We start from the raw sequence: 22,485 nt of genomic DNA, 5'->3' as shown, positions 1-22,485 counted from the left end.
ACAATGGGGGTGGATTAATATGTCATTCGATGAGTCATTGCACTAAGCAATTAAAACTGTATTATAGACACACTTCAAAAAACCCACAACTGAGATGCAGTGGACATCTTTGCCTAACGACTACATCAATTCCAAACTTTTAGCAGCAGACTGGTTATTTTCCGAGTCCCTCTAGTATACAAATTATTGTGTATCTCTTGGGCCTCTGCATACACATTGTCGAAATTATGAAACATAAGTATACAATATGTACCGAGAAACAATGACTTAGTAACAAACCAGCAAGATTCTGAAATAATGAAATGCAATAACACAACTTAGCATCATAAACTAATGAACCCTGAAGTACATAATATATACATATACATAACAATACATGTAAACAAATTTTTTTATTTTTTTTTATGTTTTATGTTTTTTAAAACATATTTTAACTTCATAATTGAAACACCTCAGATTCACTCAAAATTAAGGCAATTTCAATATTTGTTTTTCATAATTATTTATTTTGTTGCTTTGCGTGATTAGATCAACAACAACAATAATAATAATAATAATAATAATAATAATAATAATAATAATAATAATAATAATAATAATAATAATAATAATAATAGCCCACAGGGTGAAATAATAAAGGAATTAATCTATTTTCAAGTTTTTTTGTTTTATATAGAGTAAACATGGAGTCCAGAGCCAAGTTAAAATGAGCTACATAGTTAACTAATAAGTGAGTTTATCTTCGAACAATGAAGCCCATCAATTTCCTTTTAAGAAAAAAAACATGCATAAATTCACTATGTCTTAGTTTCTATATAATTACAGCCCCCGGGTTGCAAATGAAATCTGTTCCTTTGTCTTTAGGACAAATTTGTAGTTAAGTCGGAAGAGTGTTAACTAACCCTAACCCTAACCCTAACCCAAACCGCTGAATCTGCGTAGTGTTTTCATGAGCGTCACAAAGTAGTGCGTGTCTTCGTTCTGACAAACCATTGTACTTAACTCAGATGTTTTATATAAGAGGCTTTATAGCAGTCTGCTCTGAAGTATGAGTTTTCCATAAATCGGATGTTCTTAACCTGGGGAGTTACTGTGATCTATGCGCCATCTGAGATGTGGTTTGTCTCTTTTATTTTCTGGTAGACATCTTCAGCATTTGAGTGTCTTAGGGGGAAAACTAACAATTAAGAGCAGCATAAAAATCCCTTTACAATAATTTCCATCCCAGATTGTTTCCATATTGTCTCCGACAAATTCTCCCACCCAGCCTATGATGGTGACTGTACTGTACAGAGCAGATTCATAGGCCTCAGTATACTGTACATGAAGCATTCCCATTGACGTGACCTTGTATTACAAACGTGGAGGGCCAGACTGACACCACCACTTGCATGCATTAAATAAAGGGACCAAGAGTTAATATACTATTTTTGTACATACACTACAAAAGTGCAAATACAAGTTCGATTCTTTCAGATTTGCAAACTGCTTTGACTGAAAAGAAGTGGTTTGAAAGTTGCACAAATACAAATGTGATTCTACATTGTATTAGACTTCGAAATTAATATATCAATCATGTTTTGCGGTGATTTTCGATGTGATATCACTCATTGTAGGAGGACTGACCATATCTATAATACTTTCAAAGTTCCAGCAGTAACAAAAAGAATTAAAAAACCAATTCATCTGCCTCTATGCTTGTTTAAATTCCCGTAGGTTTCTAGACCCTCTAGTGATCATCCCTTCCTAACATAACACCTGATTGTTCTAACAGTCCAGCTCTCTATTCTCACTATTCCTTGTGGCCAGTCCACCCCCACAATATCTCTTCCAAGGCTGCTCTGCAGAGAACCCCTCACGTTTGTGAATAACGATGATTTTAAATACCTGTTTTTAGTTCATCCAAAGGAAATCCTTTATCTCGATACAGAACTTTTATGCATTACGGCAATGATTTAGCGAGATGACAAGGGTTTTAACGGTATATCCAGGTCTTTACTGTACCTGAGCACTTAAGCTCACATGGCATATATTATTTCCTCTACTGAACTAATTCAGAATAATAATCTCGGTGCCAAGGCTTTCGCACATTACAGCCCGTCAAGATCAGATTAGGGTCTCCTGACCCAGATTTTAAAATTCTGCTCCATTGGGAATGTATGTTAAACGATAGGAAATCATCTATTCATGCACTATTCATGTTCTATCCAGTAGAATTTATTTCCCTGCTAACAATGTTAAAAAATCAGGCTTAACTTAAATGGAGATGTAGCTTCCTGAAAAGTGAGCAGGCCAAGCGTCGAGTTTAATGGGCACCACAAGAAAACAAAGAGAAAAGGACCGAAGCAGCTATTGCCACGTCCTGCGTATCATGTCCACTTGACCCTCCTGTCTCTTCCATGGCATGATCCTACCAAGCCATTCCTGTTACTCGTTTGTCTTGCCTCTCGTGTTAATCACTCCCGGCTGCCTCTCAGTAACTCCCTTGTTTGTTCCATACTGTATATACATGCTTCCAAGTCCTGTGTTCCCCAGTCCAGTCATTGACATCAAACTCTCCTGTTGCTTTCCTTGCTTCACTCCTCCTTGCCTTCATATTTGATCCCTCGCGATCTTGTTTATTTCCAGTCATTGTTCTTTTGATATCAGTGAAGCCCCTAGTTTCACCAAAACGCCTGCCCTCGAGTCTTTCATCTCTCGTTACATGAGAGATGTATCATGTCTATCTAGCATGTTTCCTTTTTCCTATACTTGCTTCTACACATATGGTGATACTGAAGCATAATTTCATTATTTGGTCACTAAAAAGAGGGCTTCCATGTCTGGAGTTGTCAGAACAGGAAGCAGAGCAGAACTAGTGAGTGACCTGGCTCTGATAGGTAAACATACTCCCATAAAATTAATCTGTCCCACTGCTTATACACACACCACAAGCTTTATTACTATTGTTGCTGTTGCCTTTTGTTTCCCCCAGTTTACAAAGATATCTCGAGAGAGCCATGCAAATATATTAAAGATGGACTCTGGCTTTTATTGCAAAGCAGACTTGGCAAAAAAATGACCTGACAACATCTTGGCATTGGAAATAGTCTGATAAACAACAAAAAAAAAGACCTTGGTGAGGAAATGAATGTCCTTCGACAGTCAAACCTACTCAAATAGACTATTATTCTACAGTCATGAGCTCAAGGATACTTTAGATAGTTTAATACACAGATGCAACGGCACAAATTTAAATGCTACATATATTTTGTTGACTCGACATCCAATTACAGAATCTGTCACTGATTATAAGCTTGCTTAGACTTCGAGGGCATATCTACCACAGGGTCATTTGTAATCATTTCCACTGATGAAAAAACTCTGAATCTTTACGACCAATGAGTACCCCTTGAATACCGAAGATAAAACATTTTCTGCAATGGTGTGGTATGCTCTGGAATTATTAAACTGCTTAAGAAGATGAACTGAGACAGAACATTCACTGTAATAATGTATTGAAATTATTGCTTTCCTTCACAACTAATAATAGTGTATTTTCATTTGTCTGTAAGATTGATCTGTATTTACCGGAATTCGGAAGAAAAAAGATATTGTCCATGTATTTTACATTTTTACTGATCCTGATAAATGTTCCAGGACATACATTTTGACATTATGCATCATTAACATTTATGCACAGGACTGGGAATGAAATATAATTACCTGTATGCTTTGCCTTTTCTCATAACTGCCATTACTTTTTTCATTTCATTTCAGAGGTACCAAATTTGTCAACAGAAAATATTTGTAAAAAGTAACTGTTTATGTCTTGAGATGGATGATTTTTGCTTCATTGGCCGTTGGGCATCATGTTAAGTTGTTCATTTCGTAAAATGTGTCAAATAATAAATGTATGAAGATTCATCATTGTTCTACAACAAATCCTTTGGCCATTGGTCTTCTAATATAGGGTGTCAGCATCCACAGACATCCAGTCTTGTTCATTTATATGTTTCATTAATAAAATAAATAAGGCCTAAAACGAAGATCTGAGATTGAAAAAAAGTCTAAATGAAGTCCTTCGTCATCCCCTAAGCAATGCAGTTGTTTCTCTGTTGTTGGATGCTAGTCTGGAATGATCCTTTATGTACGTCTTGGGCAAGGCTGTGTGCAATATCTGATCAGCATGCTTTTTTATGTTACTTTGTAACATATTACCACACTGTGGTAACCACATATAATGCTTTTAAAGGTATTTCTTTCTTCTCGATAAATTATTGAAGCTATTACTAGATACAGTTTTTTAATGCTTATAAACGTATATTTGTATATTAATGCTAGTTAATCACCAGTTGGTTTAACTAATGGGACGTCCTTTATGGGGGGCACAGCTACCAGAACATTCTCCCTTGCAACACTAGCCATAGAGGACCTTAGCTCTACAATCACATCCGTGCCTTTCTCAGATTCAGATACAGGGTTCCTGTACTGAGGATCCTCTACAGGAGGCGAGCAGATAAGTAACAGTCATGGCAACATCCTCCATTTGTCAGTAATACTGCTTCTTGTTTAGTCTCAATGGACGACTAGTCATTACATTGTTTATGCTCTGAGAGTCAGTTATCTGCTTACTATACATCTCTGGTTAACATGCCACTAGATAAAGAGATTAATGTATTATAACAAGAAGAATTTCACTGAGCAGTGCGCCAAAGCCTGTCAGGGCCTCATATCTCTCACTTGACAGGAATAATTAAAGTGTAGAGGAGGTCAGATCTCCTGCATCTAGCATTCCCACGCAAACTGAAACAGTAGTGAGTTATCAACGTTTTGCTGATCTTCAGAGCAGAGTTTGTGAAGTTTGTCACGTCGTGCAGCTAACTGTGCATCCTCAGATACTTCACTGAACTTATTCATCTCTTCAGTTTTCTCTGCAAATACCAGACAGCGTTTCCCAAGGGGATGTTTGTCTCTGTTATTGTAGTAATAAAATCTGTTATTTAAACTGTTAAAATTGTTTGGATTTTGTCTCTTCCCCTCTAGCGAACATGATTAATCGGAAAGGAGCACCTTCTCAGTTTTCCTTTGCGACTCAAATTGAAGATCAAGGTTTTATTTCCTTCTCATTTCTGGGTTTATGCTTGGTCTCTGGGAGGCTGTTGCTTTTTCGTCTATACTTTGTTTTAAGCAAAAGGATTACAGCATTTCAGTGTACCTCTGAGTACCTCTGACACGGCACCAGTTGGCTTCGCATGCCAATCTGGAGACAAACCTTTTAAATTGCCTAGTTTACGACAACAAACAAACCTAACACACAATTATGGCACTACACAGCCATAAATCAAACGATTTGTTTCCCACAGAAATGAACAGTCTGCACAAGCCAACAACAAATCAATACAACAGAATAACATGCAATCATTACTGGCATAAAATCGTCCAAAAAGAAAAAGAAAAATCTTCGAGGGTCCCTTTGCACTGCTTAACTAACAAGAAACCAAATTTTTTTTTTTCACCGCCAACATGGGAAGCCAAAAAAGCTCGACACACCATTGAAATATCGATGCCAAATACACAGTTGTGTGCGGTTTGTTGGGATAATTTGTTCTAGACTAAATGATGTACCAGATACAGTTTCACTCAAAATAGCTTGAAATGGCAAAAAAAAAACACTGTAATAAAATGACATCATCCAAAGAAATATAGTAGCTGATAAAAATACACTAATCTTTTAAATGAGATTGTCAGCTTTAAGCACGATTGACTCGATATCCCTCAGGAGAACAGAAAAGACCGGGAGAGATAAATATTTTTCCTTTTTTGAGTGAAATACCAGCCCAAGCCACCATGACCCCTCTCTCACCATACTAGTTATCATATCATGTCTCACTGTTTACTTTCATTTGACTTATTTTAACACATTCTTCTTCACTTATAAAATAAGCTGATATTCAGAAATACTCAATCCGCCTAGTAGAGACTGGGTGATTTTACATGAAATATTACAATACTAATTTTCAAAGATATTTTTAGACTGTAACTAATGATGACCTAAATTACTTTTGTAATCCTTTGACCAGACAGATCTTGAGTCTTTCTCCCGTTCGTTCTAAGCTGTTCCCTTTCCAGGGACAGTCATGCCAGTGACGGGAGACACTGTTCTGGAGCTTCTGAAACTGGAGCAAACAATCATGGAAACAAGCTCCTCTTGGACCTTAGGTCTTGGGCGTGCGTAGGCATTCCACGCATGTGGACAGCAGTTGCCCCGAGTCATGTGACCTACTGATATGTATTTGCTGACGCACGTATTTAAAAAGCATGAAAGCACACAATGCTACACCTGCAACTGGAATCCATGCTTTATACACAACCAGTGTTATTTTAGAAAGAAACAAACACCTAAATCTCATTGCTCTCCTTTCTCCTAAGCTTTTACATACTTAAACAGTGATAATAACCGACAAAAAAATAATTCATGAACGTCTCACAAAGAAGACTTTTATTACCTTTTTTCCATCAAAAGTTAAAATATTTATCCACGTAAAACGATGTGCTGAAATGAATTCATAAATGTGTTAACTTCCAACAGTGCACATCGCACATCGTCTATATGCTTAAAGCAATTAAACATAAAAGAAAATATCTGACACCCATAACCGGAAATGTTACTTTTTGGCTTAGAGGGAGAGTCCAGGTTTGTGGTTTCAATTTTAATAATTTCATTTGACAATTATTATTTTTTTCCTTGGGCGTTTAACCATGTTTTTACAACTGGTGCTCATCAGGGGGGAGGGGGAGGGAATTTCTGCCAGGAATTTCTGCTCTGGTCACATTCTCGAGGACCACTCCTCTACTGTGTCTCAGTCTTGGTTCTGTCCTCTCCTGATCTTTGCAAGAACTTTGCAAGTTCCCTTTGCTTCATACTTTCTGGCCGCTTCTGTACCGCCTCCGTTGAGTGGAAGTCTTTGGGTGACATTAAAGCTTCAATGCAGTGGAGATAATAAGATCCTTCTCTTCACAGTCCACTGGGACCACTGTACATCTCGGTTTGTTTGCCAGATGTTTCTTAAACCTTTCCCGGTGCATCTAAGTCACACAGATAAGTGCTGCAATGATTCCTACGCATGTCTTTCAGTATCAAAAGAGACATCTTGCTTGTCATACTCATCAATAAATGTTATGGCGGAGTATGAAGACTTACAGAGAAATTTAATCAAATCACAGCAGAAATGAAAGACTCGCATGGGGTCAAAACAGAAGCAGGAGTAAACGTGTGGTAAACCTAACAATTAAGACAACACAGAGGACACAGGAACACAGAACTAGAGTCCAAAACACAGGCAACACTGAACAGCAAACACACATAGGAACAGAACAGAAAGCTACACCTAATGAAGCACAGGGGAAAAACGAGATGGCCAGCGACACCTGCTGGCCAAAGGGGAACAGGAGAACGCTGAGACCAATCGTGACAGATAAACTTCTTGGACATTGCTGTTACAGAACCTTTAACGGAACAATAAACACCCTTCAGGATGTCACTATGGAGAAATCATCTGAGCCTCATCAACCATGCAGCATGTGACGTTTTCTAGTTAGTATACTCCTTTAATTTGGTTCTGCAATCTCATGCTAACCTGCAGGTCTGTTCTAAGCCTTATCATCTCGATTTCACGTGGAGTAGCATGTAGGAGGGTTAGGAGTGGAGCTCTGTTACTGATGGAGCCCAGACCATTAAAAAATGGATCTAAAAAGACCTCTGATATATACAACAAATAAGATAAAAGCAGAATGCAGAAGCACTCCAACAGAAGACATAAAGACAGACGTGTTCCAGGCCTGCTCTGAAACAGTGCAGCGAAATTGAAAATTAATGAGAAAAGGAATTGAAGTACAAGGCCAGACACTTCACCTCATTTCTCCGTCTGCCAGTGGAGAGCAAAAAAAAATGGAGAATTCAGTCAAATATTTGCAGCAGAAAAAGATTTGATTCAACTCCAAAAACCTGCCTTTTTTTATAACCCAAGCATGATGATTTACTCACTGCGTGCTTGAGGCAGATTCAAGTCAAACCTGACCGGGACTTTGGGTTTCCTATAAAGCCTGTTACTGAACACAACAGTTTTTTTTCTTTTCTGGGGGCATTGCTGTTCTCTTGATTAACAGTGCTCAGCGCCGTTCTGCGAGCACTGTCCAGTGGGCTTTATAGGAAATTGTTGGTCTGGTGTTTAAATTAGGCATTTCCTCTGCACAGCTGGGTCCATTATTTTGCATTCTTTTCAACACCTGGTTTTCAATCAGGCTGAAAGTATAAACATCATGACCAAAAATGCACTGCAGGGCCGATGCAGAATACCTAATAAGTCCATCCATCTACTTTCCAGCTGATTAACCTGGTTAAGGTTGTAGCTATGCCAATCAGTAGAGGGCACAAAACACAGATATACCATTTTCAAATTTATGATCTGTCATCAGATATGAAAAGCATGTGTGCTATAAATGGGACAATATGCTGACGTATTTCTCATAGACTGAGACTGCAAGCGATGCCCGACGATGAGCTCAGACCAAACCGTAGGTTCCCTCCATAGTTTGCATTTACCAGGGGCTGCAGGCCTGGAGAACATTGCTAAAGCACATCGCCGGTCATTGTCAGTCTCTTGTGAAAGAATATTCATAAGGGTTCAATCCCACTTCCATCTGATGTCTGGGCCAACTCTTTTAAGTTACCCAGAAGTTACTACAGGGAAGACCTGAAACCATGAGCCTTTTTTTTTAGTGCTCTAAATCTCACCGTGACAGATCCACAGTGATCGTGAGCGGCGTGTTTCCATTATTGGTGCAAGAACCATTCAAGAACCTAAAGCCAAAGGCGATGGAAGGGGAAATCCCACTGCATCCACCTGCGCTTCATTCTTCAACTCCTCATCTATGTGTCTCAAGTTTGCGTTTCAAGAGACTAAACACAACGTCTGCCAAGTACCGTCTGCACTTGTGTAGCACGGAAAAATGATTTTTTTTCTGTGTTTTTTTTTTTGGAGCTCGGCTCCACTGTTTGCAAACTCCAGTCATAGCCTTGAGCACCACATATGCCACAGCTTTGCAGTCCAGCGATGTATTTTTCAAAGCGCAGCATTTCCATAGTCAATGGAAGTAGAAAAACTTACTCGTTTTTTTCCAGGGCGAGGAGCAGCTGCTCACCCTCAGCTTCAATCAGTAACTTCAATGACGGCGGGTGACTCTGCAGGTGAAACAGAACCATCCAGAACGATCACATGGTGCCCCCCCGCAGTCTTGGTGAGACAGGAAGCATGCAGGCAGGGAGCGTGACAACCTCTGAAGATAACAGCTTTGTCTTCGTGCATGAGATGCATACCTACTGTCCAATCATTTTTTGAGGTTGATCTGGAGTCTGTTTCATATTTGATGATAGCTACTGATTTTATTGATTGAGATTAGGCATCTACAGTCAGTAATGAGATACTAATATAAAAATCATGTGGAGAGCCTTTCTAAAATCCTTAACTGTAAAATTTACGATATTTAGCAGACACTTTTATCCAAAGCAACTTTTTTTTTTTGATAAAGCGTGGTCAGAAACTCACCGGAGCAATTGGAGGCTAAAGGCCTCAATCAAGGGACCCAGCAGCAAACCCAGCTGTGAATTTGAACCAGTGACCTTCTCAATATAGATCCGGCATCTTAACTCACTGCGTCACACACTACCCACATGCTGTCAAAAAAATGCAAATTTGCCATGATTTATCTATTCATTTATTGGTTCAATAACTTATTCGAGCATGAACACGTGCGTGGAGAATATTTTCGGCTTTTCGAAGTCTAGACGGGAGTTTAAGGGATTAAGTATCGTCGCTCATGCTATTTCTCCAAACATGTACATTAGCCCAAGGGAAGCTGGAGACGGCTAACGCTTTAACCGTTCAGTTTTGTGACCATTTACGGCGTGCTATGAAACACACTGCACGAGATCCAAGGCAAAACGCTTGAGGCATCAGAGCGTCCAGTTAGGCCTGGGGTGTGATGACGTCACACAGGCTTGGGGAGTAAAAACATGGTTATCTGTGTCGCTGTTTTTGTATAACATCACCAAAGGCAATCAATCTGTTCCTCCCCGTCAGATAAAAAAAAGTGAATCCAGAAATGCAATCATTCCCAGCATCAAACCATAAACAGTAAAATATAGTTGCGCTACCCAGGCAAAAGAGAAAAATATATACTTGTTACAGCACAAAGACAACCAGATCTTCTTTTGTCATTTGAATCAAAATACCTGTAAATTTATGTTAATTAGCATGCACTCTGGCTACAAAAATAAATATAATTATTGGCCTAGTTATGTAAACGCAGCTCCCGCTAGATAATAACAACATGTGTGTGGCATTTAAGTTAAAACTAGGCTGTCAGCATTTGCTTGATACATTCCCCCCCCAAAAAGATCTGTCAAAACAAACTATTTAGCATTTCAGTAAATCACTAAATGGCTGCATATTTTCCTAGGCATATTCATAGCAAGTGTAAATTCAGTCAGGCGCATTAGAAATTCATTTAGCAGAGTCGGTGTGTTTTACTGGAATGCAACTCAGTGATTCTCGGATACCATTTTCAGGGCATGAAGACGGCTGCTTGCGAAGCTCAAAAAGTGAAACTCACTATTTTCCAGAGTTCTACTTCTGATAGCCAGGAAAAACAATTTCACACTGGAGGGTAACTTTTCTTGGAAAGCCGAATCTCCCCTTTTAAGTGCGGCTAGAAGTGAACTACACCCATTCTCCTAATGTCTGGCACATATACACACTACATACAGACAGACTCTGAAATTCAAATATTGCATTAATGTTCCAGCCGAATGAACTGCATTTCCAGAGCAACAACCCATTTCACTTACTGTACAAACTCATGCTCAATTTGTAAGATTCACAAAGGGACATAAACGCTGAGAGGAACATTCTGGAGTGTACAACCATAGTCAAATGTTACGAAGGGATGGACATTGCATTACGGCTAAAATGAAAGTATTAATTTTCCCAGTACGTAGCAATCAGTCCATGATGCTATTGCTTATTCATTTTTCAATCATCTACTTTCCTTCTCAGTCTTTTTTTCAATATTTATCCCTTCTGATGCATCACGATATCATCCCCATGCATTGGTGATTTGCAATGGCGGACCTGGAGGGTGTGGGGAATTGTTTGTGAGTTTTTATAATCCTGTGGCTTCCGGACATGGTGCAGGTGGTGCCTGAGCTGTTGAATAGACACGCCAGCATCAAATGCCGCAACCGGGGACTAATGAAGGCGAAGCCAAACGCATCAGACAATCGGAGCTTTGGACTAATACAGCACTTTTAGCTGCGCCTGACAATAAAGATTTCAGTGGATGTTCTTCTAGCAAATAATGCTATTGTTCAGTCCTATTACTATTTCTCAGCATCACTTCACCATGTTGTTTGCTCATAATTGTGGACGCAGTAGCGTAGTTATTAAAAATGTATTAAATATAAAGGCATAGGAACAGAACATAAAGCTAACCCAACCCCCCACCCCCACCCCCGGGGGATTGTGTTGTTTTTGGCTAGTATGGGAAAAGTGAGTGTAAATGCATTGTGCCCGGACACAGATATTTACCATAGACTGGAGATGGCTGAGTGGTCTGAGTTTTCCATCCTGCAGCAGGAAAGGCACCGTAGTCGCAACGTTTTCCAGTTTTCTGGACGTGTGTCGCTGCTTCGCGCCATCGAGTCGATCCCCTGTTGAGCAGAGCAGTAAAAGCCGTTCGGACTGAGAGGAGACTTACGTGTGACCTTGCAGACTGTGAAATTAGACTGACGATTTTCATTCGCTGGGATTTTTCAGATCAGCAGCGGCAAGATTTCGCTGGCCGTGCAGCCCTGAAAGACCCTCTCTGTCGATGAATGGTTCACTACTCTCCTCTCAATCAAAGAAATGCAGAAATTGACTTCAGATGTCAAACATGGTCAATTTGTACGCCTGCTAAAGCCATTCATTTGGTATCTAAAATGCACACATCCCATTTAAATCAAAAGATGCAGGTTTACAAATTTCTGCCCGTCCTTTATGTATTTTTTAGCAGCTTACCATGTACTTTATCCTTCCAGCCATACCACCTGCTGTTCAGACTAGGTAACCCCTCTGAAGCTAAGCAGGTTTTGGGCCTGAACCGGCCATCTTTTGAAAGAGTAGGAGTGGTACCCTGATGCCCTGTCAATAACTGCCCACTGGGGCCCTTTCAGATCTAGCCTCCTATATCCAAATGTTGAATTTTCCACCTTAGCTACCGTGTGGTCAGCACACTGGTGCAGAATGGCTGCCGTTGCATCATCCAGGTGGGGGGCTACACAGTGCTGGTGGTTAAAGTGTCTCCCCATTGCTTTTGTAAAGGGTGCCTTGAAAAGTGCTATATAAATGCAACATTTATTCAACTCTTGCAAGTTTCAAAGGCCAAGCAGACTACAAAAATACAGCACTCTTTCTGTCTTTATTCAAATAATCTATTCACCTTCCACGGCTGCTTTTCCTGTAGAAGGTAACACAGACTGGAACATATCCCTGGAGGTTCTAGGCAAAGGAGACCCTGGATAGGACCCCAATCTACTGCAGGGCACACCCTCACATGCTAATTTAGAGACACCAACTAATCTAGCAGCACGGTTTTGGAATGCAGGAAGAAAGCAGAGCTGGAGCTGGAAGACGACACAAACGGGGGTGAAGATGCAAAGTCCACACAGAAAGCAGGGGCAGGATTCAAATCCCCAGCAGGCGTGAAGCTGCAGTGCTTCCATATGGGCCACAATGGCACCCTTTCACAAAACTGCATGTATTACTGAAGTGATTCGGTTTCATTTGCTAACTTGGCGCTAAAAACGCAGGACTTAAAACGTCAATGCCTTCACAAGTCAAAAATCCAGGCCCACTACCCCCAATCTCTGTCCCTACCCTTGGCTTCTCTCTATCTCAGTGCCATGCCTTAGATCCATGTCTTACCACACTGCCAAGACCACAGAAAGCAGGGAGTAGCTGCAGAGGTGGCTCCAGGCAATTTGTTTCATTTTATATGTGTGCGCAAGCCACTGGGAACACCGCACATGGACGTCTACCTTCTGCTGAGGGCCCCTGCCAGTTTCCCTTGACCTACTTCCTTCCATGTCTTCCCCTCAAACCACAAGACAGGTCCCCTTAAAAAAAAGGCTACGCAGCCTATGCTCTCTTACAGCATTCGGCAAGAAAAGCCTCTTCAAGATTCTGTTTTGGGTGGCAGCTCTGCAGCCAGATTTAACACAGACTAAATGGAAAACAGTCCACAACCCATCTAGCCTGTCACTGGCACCCCAGAGCTTAATTTTCTCACAGTGAGGCATTCTTAACCTTTTTTTTTTTTTTGAGTATTTGTCTTTCCGGGCCGGGAAGAAGGATTTCAGCTGACTTGGTATTTTCCGCATCCGCACGTGTGCCTGTATGTGTCTGCTGAGTAAGTTAAAAGGCAATAAAAATGAGATTTTGCTCTTTAGCAGCATTTAGGAGAATGGTATATCCTCCAAACTGCATATGCATTGTTTGACAGTCAAAGAGCAGGTTTGTTGTCTGACCTCTCACAGTGCAACATTCCTATAAAGGCAGCATCTGAGCACATTCTTATCATTATTGCTGTACAGACACGGCTTAGATTATTTTTCATAGATTATTACTTTCCACCAGACTCCTTCGGGCGTCTGCCCTCTCCTGTGTCTCCCCAGATCCAGTTTGCCCAAGTCCACTCAGCTTTCATTCCATGTGGTGTAAACCCTCCACAGAGTCATCACTGAGTCTGCTTTGCTGAGAACTGATCCAGGGTCAGTCATTCCAGGGCATGACAGGACGCAAATGCCAAAGAAGAAGTGTATGGGAGAGCAGAACTAGCATCCGCTATCAAATTGGCTACATCTCTCTTCACGGAAAGAAAACTCAATTGTCGGGTGTATAGACTTGGGATTACTCATGAACTAAACTGACCCAAAAAAACCATGTTTTTACCATATTACGAAGAGCATGTCAGACTGTATGATTTCATGTCCTCGTCTGTGCCACAGATTCATTGTCTACATTTTTCTATGTGGTGTAATTTCAATCTGCTTTGAAGATCAGGCTGACGACATCACATTTGTTATCCAAGAGTTTAAAGCATAACATCATGCATAACAACTATTACTTCTCAGTGGTTAATGTTGCCACTGTTGTAAAAGTGGACCTCAGATCTCTTCACCATGAGTCAACAGTAGTTTGCTAACTTTGGTACTATGTGGTAGGAAAAAGCAAAGGCTAATTGTATAGTGGCTGTTTAATAGAAGCCACAGACTGTAACTTGGGTACAATAAAATGTATCATGGATTCAAGTTTTTAATAAAGATTTCAACAAGGCTGATTCATTCCCTCACTGGCAAAGCAGCTCTGGTTGACGGATTTATTACATTTGCACAAAGAAAAATGTGTACATTATGAATTTAAAACACAGAAGGAACTTATATAACAACTTGTCCCTTATTGCTGTTTCAGAAGATGAAGAATCAATGTTTCTTTTCCATGGGAAATCAGACACACGTCCACCCAAAAGCCACAGGCTCCATCGCATATCTCATAACTCAAAGAAAATGGCACTCTACAAAAGTGCCGAGTGATGTCCCAACCATCCTAGTTTTTAGTGGCAACAACCAGAAATTCAATTCTGGCAGGACTTGTACATTACGACACAAAATTAGTGTTAGTTGCCTTGGCTTTGGCCAAGAGAACCATACACATGAATGGAAAGCTAAAGACGAACTCAGTACATCACTACCGATGCATGTTAATTACAGAATATGCATTACTTGAAAAAATGCGAGCAGCACTGAACAGGAATAACTGAAGGAACTAACTAAGGTCTTCCCTCCCCTGGTCCTCACTGCAATCTGCATATGCTGATTTTAGGTCCAGCTTAGTTAAGCTTGACTACAGCTTAGTTCATAATTAAACTTGACTAAGATGCATAGTGAAAGAACACACTACCTTAGGACTTGGTGAAACTTAATTGCTCGCAAAAATATGCTGATTAAAAAATGTCTCATTAATATTTTTGAAAGTTTATGAGATATTAAATGGAATATATATTTTATCAGTCTTTTCATGTCCAATGTCAACAATCATAGAATCACTCAGTCTCGATTATTTAATAATGAATCAGTCTTAAGGGACAAAAAGAACGACATTAGAAACAATCTTTCTGTTTATTGTTAACATTTGTTTAAAATATTGCAATTTATTGTACTTTTAATTCAGATAATTAAAACAATGCCTTTTTTGGCCATAATAAATGAATTATTCGGTTGGTACAAAAATTTGAATTGCATTGGGCCATGACGACCAAGGTTGGAAATGCTTCACTAAGAAAAGTTCAGACCAGGATAACAATTTTAGCATCAACCAACAGCGAGTGAGAGGTGGCAGGAAGCATGACGGGGATGACAGCATGGAAGAATAAACGACAGGAAAAAAGCTGCTTTCCGTGGGCTGACTCCTGTCCAGCAAGGGGAAGCTGCTCTGAAACCTATGTGACAAAATGGGCCTTAATGAGGACGCACAGATGCATTGTGGGAGTTGAGATGGATGAGGCCACTCCATCACAGAACGATTCAAAACAGCCATGGGAGGGGACTCACTCAGCCCCACGGACCAAGTGCTCGAGGTTCAGCCCAGGAAGTGGCCAAATTACCTTAATGGTTATTGTCATTACTTCTGTAGGCAGAGTTACCCTCTGGAGGATGTCGGCATTTTCCTAGTCCACCAAAGAACTGAATTGTCCAGTTCACTCACTCATCTATTTTTAAAAATTGCAGCCTTGGTTTAAAAGGAAGCTTCAATAAGGAACAACTATTTTACAATGGCCCACTGTGAAGCACTTTGTTTATTGCAAATCTCTCCATAACACCAATAAAACTTCTGTTTTGCAGAATCTCCTTTCCTCTTGCTTTACGCGCCTTTACAGCTATAAATCACCAAACACAAAACCTTATTTCAGATCAACAAGCAATGACACTAACCAATTAAGAAATGCATTACGGTCAACCTTTCCACTGAGAAGCATTAATGGGTTGGAGCACTTGTGGACACCCATTAGCACAGAATACTGGGTATACAGATTGAGTTGAATTGTTTCAGCAGCATTTCCTGAAACTCCATTTATGGAAAAGGCAATTGGAAATGGTAATTCTCCATTTTGTGCCCTCCCATCAAGGGACATATCCCTGCCAATATTGCGGGGGTACCGTGTGTTTAGGGGGGGTGAGGGGGTTTGGGGTCGATTTGGTCCAAAAGTACGCCCTTGCCTCCCACTGGGAAAGTAATTGGTCACAGCTCTGTTAAACAAAATCCGATTTCATCCAAGACATTAAAACAGTGTTTTTAAGTCTGTTTTTCCCAGTGGTCCCCTTAGTCTGCTGTTTTGATTATATAGGGGTCTATTCAGGTCCAACAAGAGAGAGCAGATGGCAGCAACGGCAGCTATAGTTCGCGCGAAGGATCGCGCTCAGTATGCAGCAAGACATGAAATGTTGTACGATGCAACAGCTGGGGGTGTTAAAATCCACCCATTAAAACTGCCGGCACATAAGCCGCCCCTTGCCATTGGCTGATCACAGCAGCAGACGGGTGTCAATCCTGGACACTCTCCATTCCAAACATGTCGGCAGGTATAAAATGGCAAAGCAAGCAAGCAGACATCCTGCACGAATCAGATAGCAGGAATAGCCTTTGCACAGGAGCGTCACTGCATCACCACTGCATTACTAACTCTCCAGGCCTTCCTGGAGTCTTACATGCCCAACTCCACATCCTCCAAAACAGCCGTGGACACAGCAGCCACTTTCCACCTCGTTCTTCGCAGGATGTTACTCCTGTTCCGAGCTTTCATTCACTGTTTTCATTCACCTGTACCCGACTGGCATGCGTTTCCTAAAATTCCAGGCCGGCTTTGCAATGAAAACATACAAACAAATACAGTTTAAAACTAGCAATATCTTACAACCCAATTTAATAAAAAATATCTTTTTTTTTTTGTAAGTTGTACTTAATTTCAGAAAATCAGAAATAACAGAAGGCGATGATTTGCTCTCTTGCACTTACTGAATGGCGCCCTCTATTGGAGGATAATCTTCACTTATTAATCATTGCTAAAAGGCATCGTTGTTTGATACTTCTGTCACATTACGATGCCTTAGAGTGATGCTCCCGCCCCACACCCCCAGATCATGCTAAAACATAAGGCCCCTTTTCTTATTTCATGCCCCAGTAGAGAACATTTGGCTGCTGGGACTTCCTTCAGCATGAGATTCGCAGCTGCCTGCATGCTGCCAGAACAGAGCAACGTAAAGGCCTTTTGATCTGGACCTAATAAGGGATTTCATGTGCAGAGCCATATACTGTAACCCCTCCCTGGCTGTGGAGACCATGTGCTTGGAACTCAGGCTGAAAACTGTAGTCGCATGTCATCAGTCAAAAAGCTTGTGTGTTTCCATAAAATTATATTGCAACTTCAGAAGAATTTTAGTGTAATGGCAGCCATAATCCACTACCCAGACAGCACACACACGCTGAAATGTCATTGATTCCATATCAGATAAAAAGGTTGACACGACGTTGATCTTCAATCTTCCGCTTTATATCAACATTGAATCGAGGGTTTGCCACCATCAATTTTTCAATATTGAAAATCTGACCAAAAATCAATTGAGTTTCAATGTTGATAATTTAACACTGACCATAATTCAACGTATTTAACATAATTCAACATTGAAACAATAACATGATGTTATCTGGGTATCAAGTTTTCTGGATTGCAAATTAGACACATTTTGTGCCACTAATAGGCCAAGAATTTATGATTATTGCATTATTAAGAGAATGAATGAATGAATTAATTAATTAATTCATTCATTCATTCATTCTCTATACCACAGGGTTCCAGAACCTGTTTTAGGAAATACTTTAGCTTGCTGTCTGTAAACAACATGAAATATTAATATACATAGACCTGCCAAAATTATTAATAATGTAACTATAGATCTCTGCTTATATATGAATACAGCCAGGCGACACAAAAACGGACAAATCCCCCTGAGTAACTCAATGAACAACAGTGTTAGTGATGGCTACTGTGCACGTCTAATGTCCCCAAAAACCACCTTTTAACCAGCACTATAACATAAACGGGGAGGAGGATACCATTACATCTTCATTGTCAAAGCTTTTCCTGGGGGCCAGGGGGCAGCCACATCATTCTGTCAGTTAACAAAGTTAATAACTAGGACCAATGTGAATCATTTTCTCATCCTATAAACAAGTTTGTGGCACGATATCAGAAAATCGTTTACAAAAATATTAACAGCTGCCATGGGTCTTCGGGAAAAGCCTTCAGGAACAGCATCCATTATATATTTCCGAGGCTATAGATGACTTACTTCATAGGCAATACACTTTTCCAGCTTTAAATCTGTTTCAAGGCAACCTTGGAACAATCGAGATAATGCTATCCTTGAAGGATGTAATTAGCTTTCGGTGTATGAAGTGAATCTCCTCTGCTGTTTGGCAGAATCCTACAGGGGGTAAAGTAAAAGTACACTGTACAGCGGTCCAACTTACAGGGACCCAGGACACAAACATTCTCTTTGTGGGTTTGGGGGCACATGACTCAACTCCTTAGCACAGAATACTGAGAGTGCATCAAGCAGCCTAAATTAAAGAGTGTATTGAAGTGCCCTGTTAGCCATTACTGCTACAACGGCACATCCATGCCTTGTTTCATCACCCCATCTCACATGCAAAAAATGAAATGTAAGTAATCTTAGCCTATTGTTTTTAATGCTGTTTTTCAAGTTCATTGCCTGACATAGCTAAATGTTATATGTTTCTTCAGTGGAAAACCCAGCTTGTGATTTTGAAACAGCACCAAATGAAAAGGACCCTACTGTGGACCTGATCCCCACCCAGACATTTTTATCTATAGTTTAAGTTATTATTCACATCTGCTAAATCTTCTTCAGTTCACCAAGTTATCAAACATAAAGTTGGCCAGAATTGGCTCATTGTTCTTAACCCACTAAGGCCATCCTTTGACAAATGATTATATCAACATATCGATAAATGAAAAAAGTTACATGTTTCGGCTCTACAATGTTTACAGGCATCCTATCCAGGGTGTCTCTTACCGTACCACACAATGTTCAAACATCTTACTCCTTTTACTTTTTCACACAAAGCAAATCGAATTCTGAGTCACTGATATTTAAAATAAATGAAGGTCCCACACCACAGTCCCCAGACATTACTGCCCAATAAATAAGAAGATCTGAGACCTCTGGAGATGATACAGCAATGAAGCAGATGCGATAGCCTCAGGCAGCACAAGACAGGGCAGGGCACGTCCTGAACGGGGTACCAGCCCATCACAAGCTATACAGTATGCAGACTCTCTCATACAATACATTGGGTAAGCTGTTGGGAGATGGATGGATGGATGGATGGATGGATGGATGGATGGATGGATGGATGGATGGGCGATATTTATAGCCTGAAACAACCCAAGTTTGAGATTCTGACTGCTCTCTTTTCAGTTTGGAGTCTTTGGTTTCAAACACCACAAAAATCAGATCTGCAAAGCACTCCGTCACACTCCTACCACCCTACAGACCTGACGTACCACAAAGCTGCACGGCCGTTTTGAATCATTGCAGATTAGATCTTCATTAGCTTCCAAAGAGGCCTCACTCAGATATTCTCCAGGTCATGTTCATAGGTCTGACTCTCATCTCCTCAAAGTAAATTCTGTGTACTTTAAATACCTGATCACTTATATCGATATGAATCAAACTGATAACCATATCGTAAAGTGTATGAAAAGAACACACAGTGCATATAGAACTTGATGGGATGCTGATTAAGCTTTACGACTTCTTCGTGATGAACTTCACAAAGTCGAACACCAAAGCTTACAAAGCACCGGCATGTAACGCAAGCAGGAAACGCTCAGAGAAACTGTTCTTATATGTCTGGGGCGTCATCAGATTAAAGAGGCTTAATTTTAAGGCTATTTATTTTGTAATCATCAGATAATGAGGCTTAACTTTTTATTTTGTAAAAGTTATATTTTAGGTACGCTTCATTAGAAAATAATAATATCGAAACAATTTAATACATATTAAATTAATCCTGATTTGATGTTTTGTAACTACTGTAGATCAAAAACCTGTGAAAATTAAAAAATATAGATTTTTCTTATTAGTGAACTCACGGAAGTCAGTTCATTTACACTTGTTTCTTCCATTACATTTCTTACTGTACCGCAGTCATGTTCACATCTGTAAGGGCCTAATCCTGGAGCAGTTGGTCTTAAAACTGAGTGACTGTCTGAATAGGTGTAATTTTTAAGATATTTTCTTGGCTTTGCTCTCGTCTTTTCCATCACACAGCCATCAGATCGACTTAATCTGAACAGCCCTCCGGGGTCTAAGATCTTCAAATGTGATTTCAGTGATTAAAGTCTCTCATACAATATAGTGCAGTCATGCTTCACTGAAAATAAAGGTAGCATCTTACTCATATAATGGTAAAAAAAAAAACATTACTCGTATAATGATCGTTCAAGCTGATTCAATGACAGTAATGAAGATGAGGGATCCACCAGCCGGACCTTTCACATAATTCGAGCTAGTTAACCAACAAATACATTTTTGGAACTGTGAATTTATTGCAGCGATCATAAAATAAAAGCGGGAAAACGTTAATAATTAAAAACAGAGAAATCAGTCACTATGTTTGGATTATGCTTCCACGGCCATGATGCAACATGTACAAAAGCACTTATGTAAAATAAGTACCGAAAGATGTTGGCCGATTGACTTGTATTCAGTAAATATATGGCTAAACACGCATATACCTCAGGAACTGAACACGCATGGCTCTTGACAATTAGGATACCGAACGGTATGCTGCCATACAGTTGTGTGACAGATGACAGTGTCACAACTTCATAATACATGTATTTATTATTATTATTATTATTATTATTATAGGTCATTCGTCGTAACTAGCCTTACCTTCAGGTGGATTGGCTAATGTTATGCCAGTTAGTAGTAAGACAATGTGCAGAGCCACCAAAAATGCAAAGTTTTCAGTCCAGCGCCAGTTTGACATGCTGCCTGCCTCGGGAGGAACTGGCTCTCAGATTGTATCACAGCAATTTGACCATAATATACAGAGAAGTCACTGATGGGCAGGACGCAAGTGACTTCCTGCAATACGATCAAGTCCAAAAAAGAGCGAGGGGGGAAAAAAAAGAGGAAAAAAAGTAAATCTTGGCCAAATTATACTTGACACTGATAACTTTTCAGCCAAAGATGCAGAAAATACGAAATGCTTTTTGAGAAAAGGTAGATACTTCCAGAGGTTTGAACGATATATGACAACGAAGGGAAAGCACAACAAGTACAGAAAATGTAAAGGACTAATGCAGTAGAAATCTTGCTGGCAAATCTGACACTGCTCACGATCTCTTAACAATGAAAGTGCCTTGTTCGCCAGAAGAGCCACCATGTGCTTTGGCGAAAGATTCCGCATGGTCCTAAAGGCAGAAACTACCACATACTTTATATTCCAAATAACTGTTGCATAAAAAAAAATGTTTTACTGATGTGGCTTGTGTTACATAATTGCAAAGTCTTAAATAACAAAAATCCAATTAGTTTTAAAAATAAAGAGTGTAAATGTTTTACTTCTGAACCGAACCGGTATTTAAACTACGTTTCACAACATAGTTTTTTAATTAAACATTTTTAATAAAGGATTTCTTTATTTTGATTCAAACTAAGATAAGTAAAGCAATAATTAAAAGCATTATTCTCTAATGAAGAGCATTTAATAGCATGATAAATTTTCAGAATAGGCAATTCTTGCTGAGATTCAGATCGTCCTGCTGGCAAGCGGCACCCAGCGGATGTCGCTCCTCTGCACAGCACATGTGCCACAGTAGTGTGGGGGCTGCCGGGGAGACATTAACTCTTCTTTTGTACAAAGAGATCGCGCAGACAGTGCTGCTTGTGTGGAGAGAAAACAGAAAATGCTAACAGAACCGCACACCGGCATTCATGTGAGGTTGACTCTGATAAGCAATGTATTTGTTTAATTGGACTAGTACCATACAAGTAATATACAACGCAGAATCACTCATTAAAACATTCTTGGTGGAATTTTACTAATATATATATATATATATATATATATATATATATATATATATATATATATATATATATATATATATATGATTTATAAGCTGTCCTCTAATTTACGTGCTATGGGACATCGGAATAGCCCGCAAATATTAAGAGAAGCATGAAAGACCCGGTTAATTTTAAAGTTGCAAGGGATTAATCCTGGTAATGAATCTCCTAAACACAAACTGAAA

At 39.8% G+C, this 22,485-nt stretch overlaps 1 protein-coding gene across 5 annotated transcripts in view; it reads right to left on the bottom strand.

The window, feature by feature from the left end:
• LOC125739227 (disintegrin and metalloproteinase domain-containing protein 12-like) overlaps positions 1-21,568 on the bottom strand; it is a 66,088-nt gene extending 44,520 nt beyond the window's left edge. For all 5 annotated transcript variants that reach the window (XR_007397098.1, XM_049009103.1, XM_049009104.1 and 2 more), the window contains exons 1-3: positions 21,119-21,568; positions 11,628-11,749; positions 9,150-9,223 (exon numbers count right to left, since the gene is read on the bottom strand). Coding sequence is in view for 4 of the 5 variants with exons in the window: in XM_049009103.1 (XP_048865060.1) it covers positions 9,150-9,223; positions 11,628-11,749; positions 21,119-21,215 (293 nt within the window). In the remaining variant the exon portion in view is untranslated. The remainder of the gene's footprint in view (positions 1-9,149; positions 9,224-11,627; positions 11,750-21,118) is intronic.
• Positions 21,569-22,485: the final 917 nt, after the last annotated feature.

This window comes from Brienomyrus brachyistius, chromosome 3, assembly GCF_023856365.1.
Source record: "Brienomyrus brachyistius isolate T26 chromosome 3, BBRACH_0.4, whole genome shotgun sequence".
NCBI lineage: Eukaryota > Metazoa > Chordata > Actinopteri > Osteoglossiformes > Mormyridae > Brienomyrus > Brienomyrus brachyistius.
The sequence above is the reverse complement of the archived record's forward strand: the minus strand, read 5'-3'. Positions and strand labels throughout refer to the sequence as shown.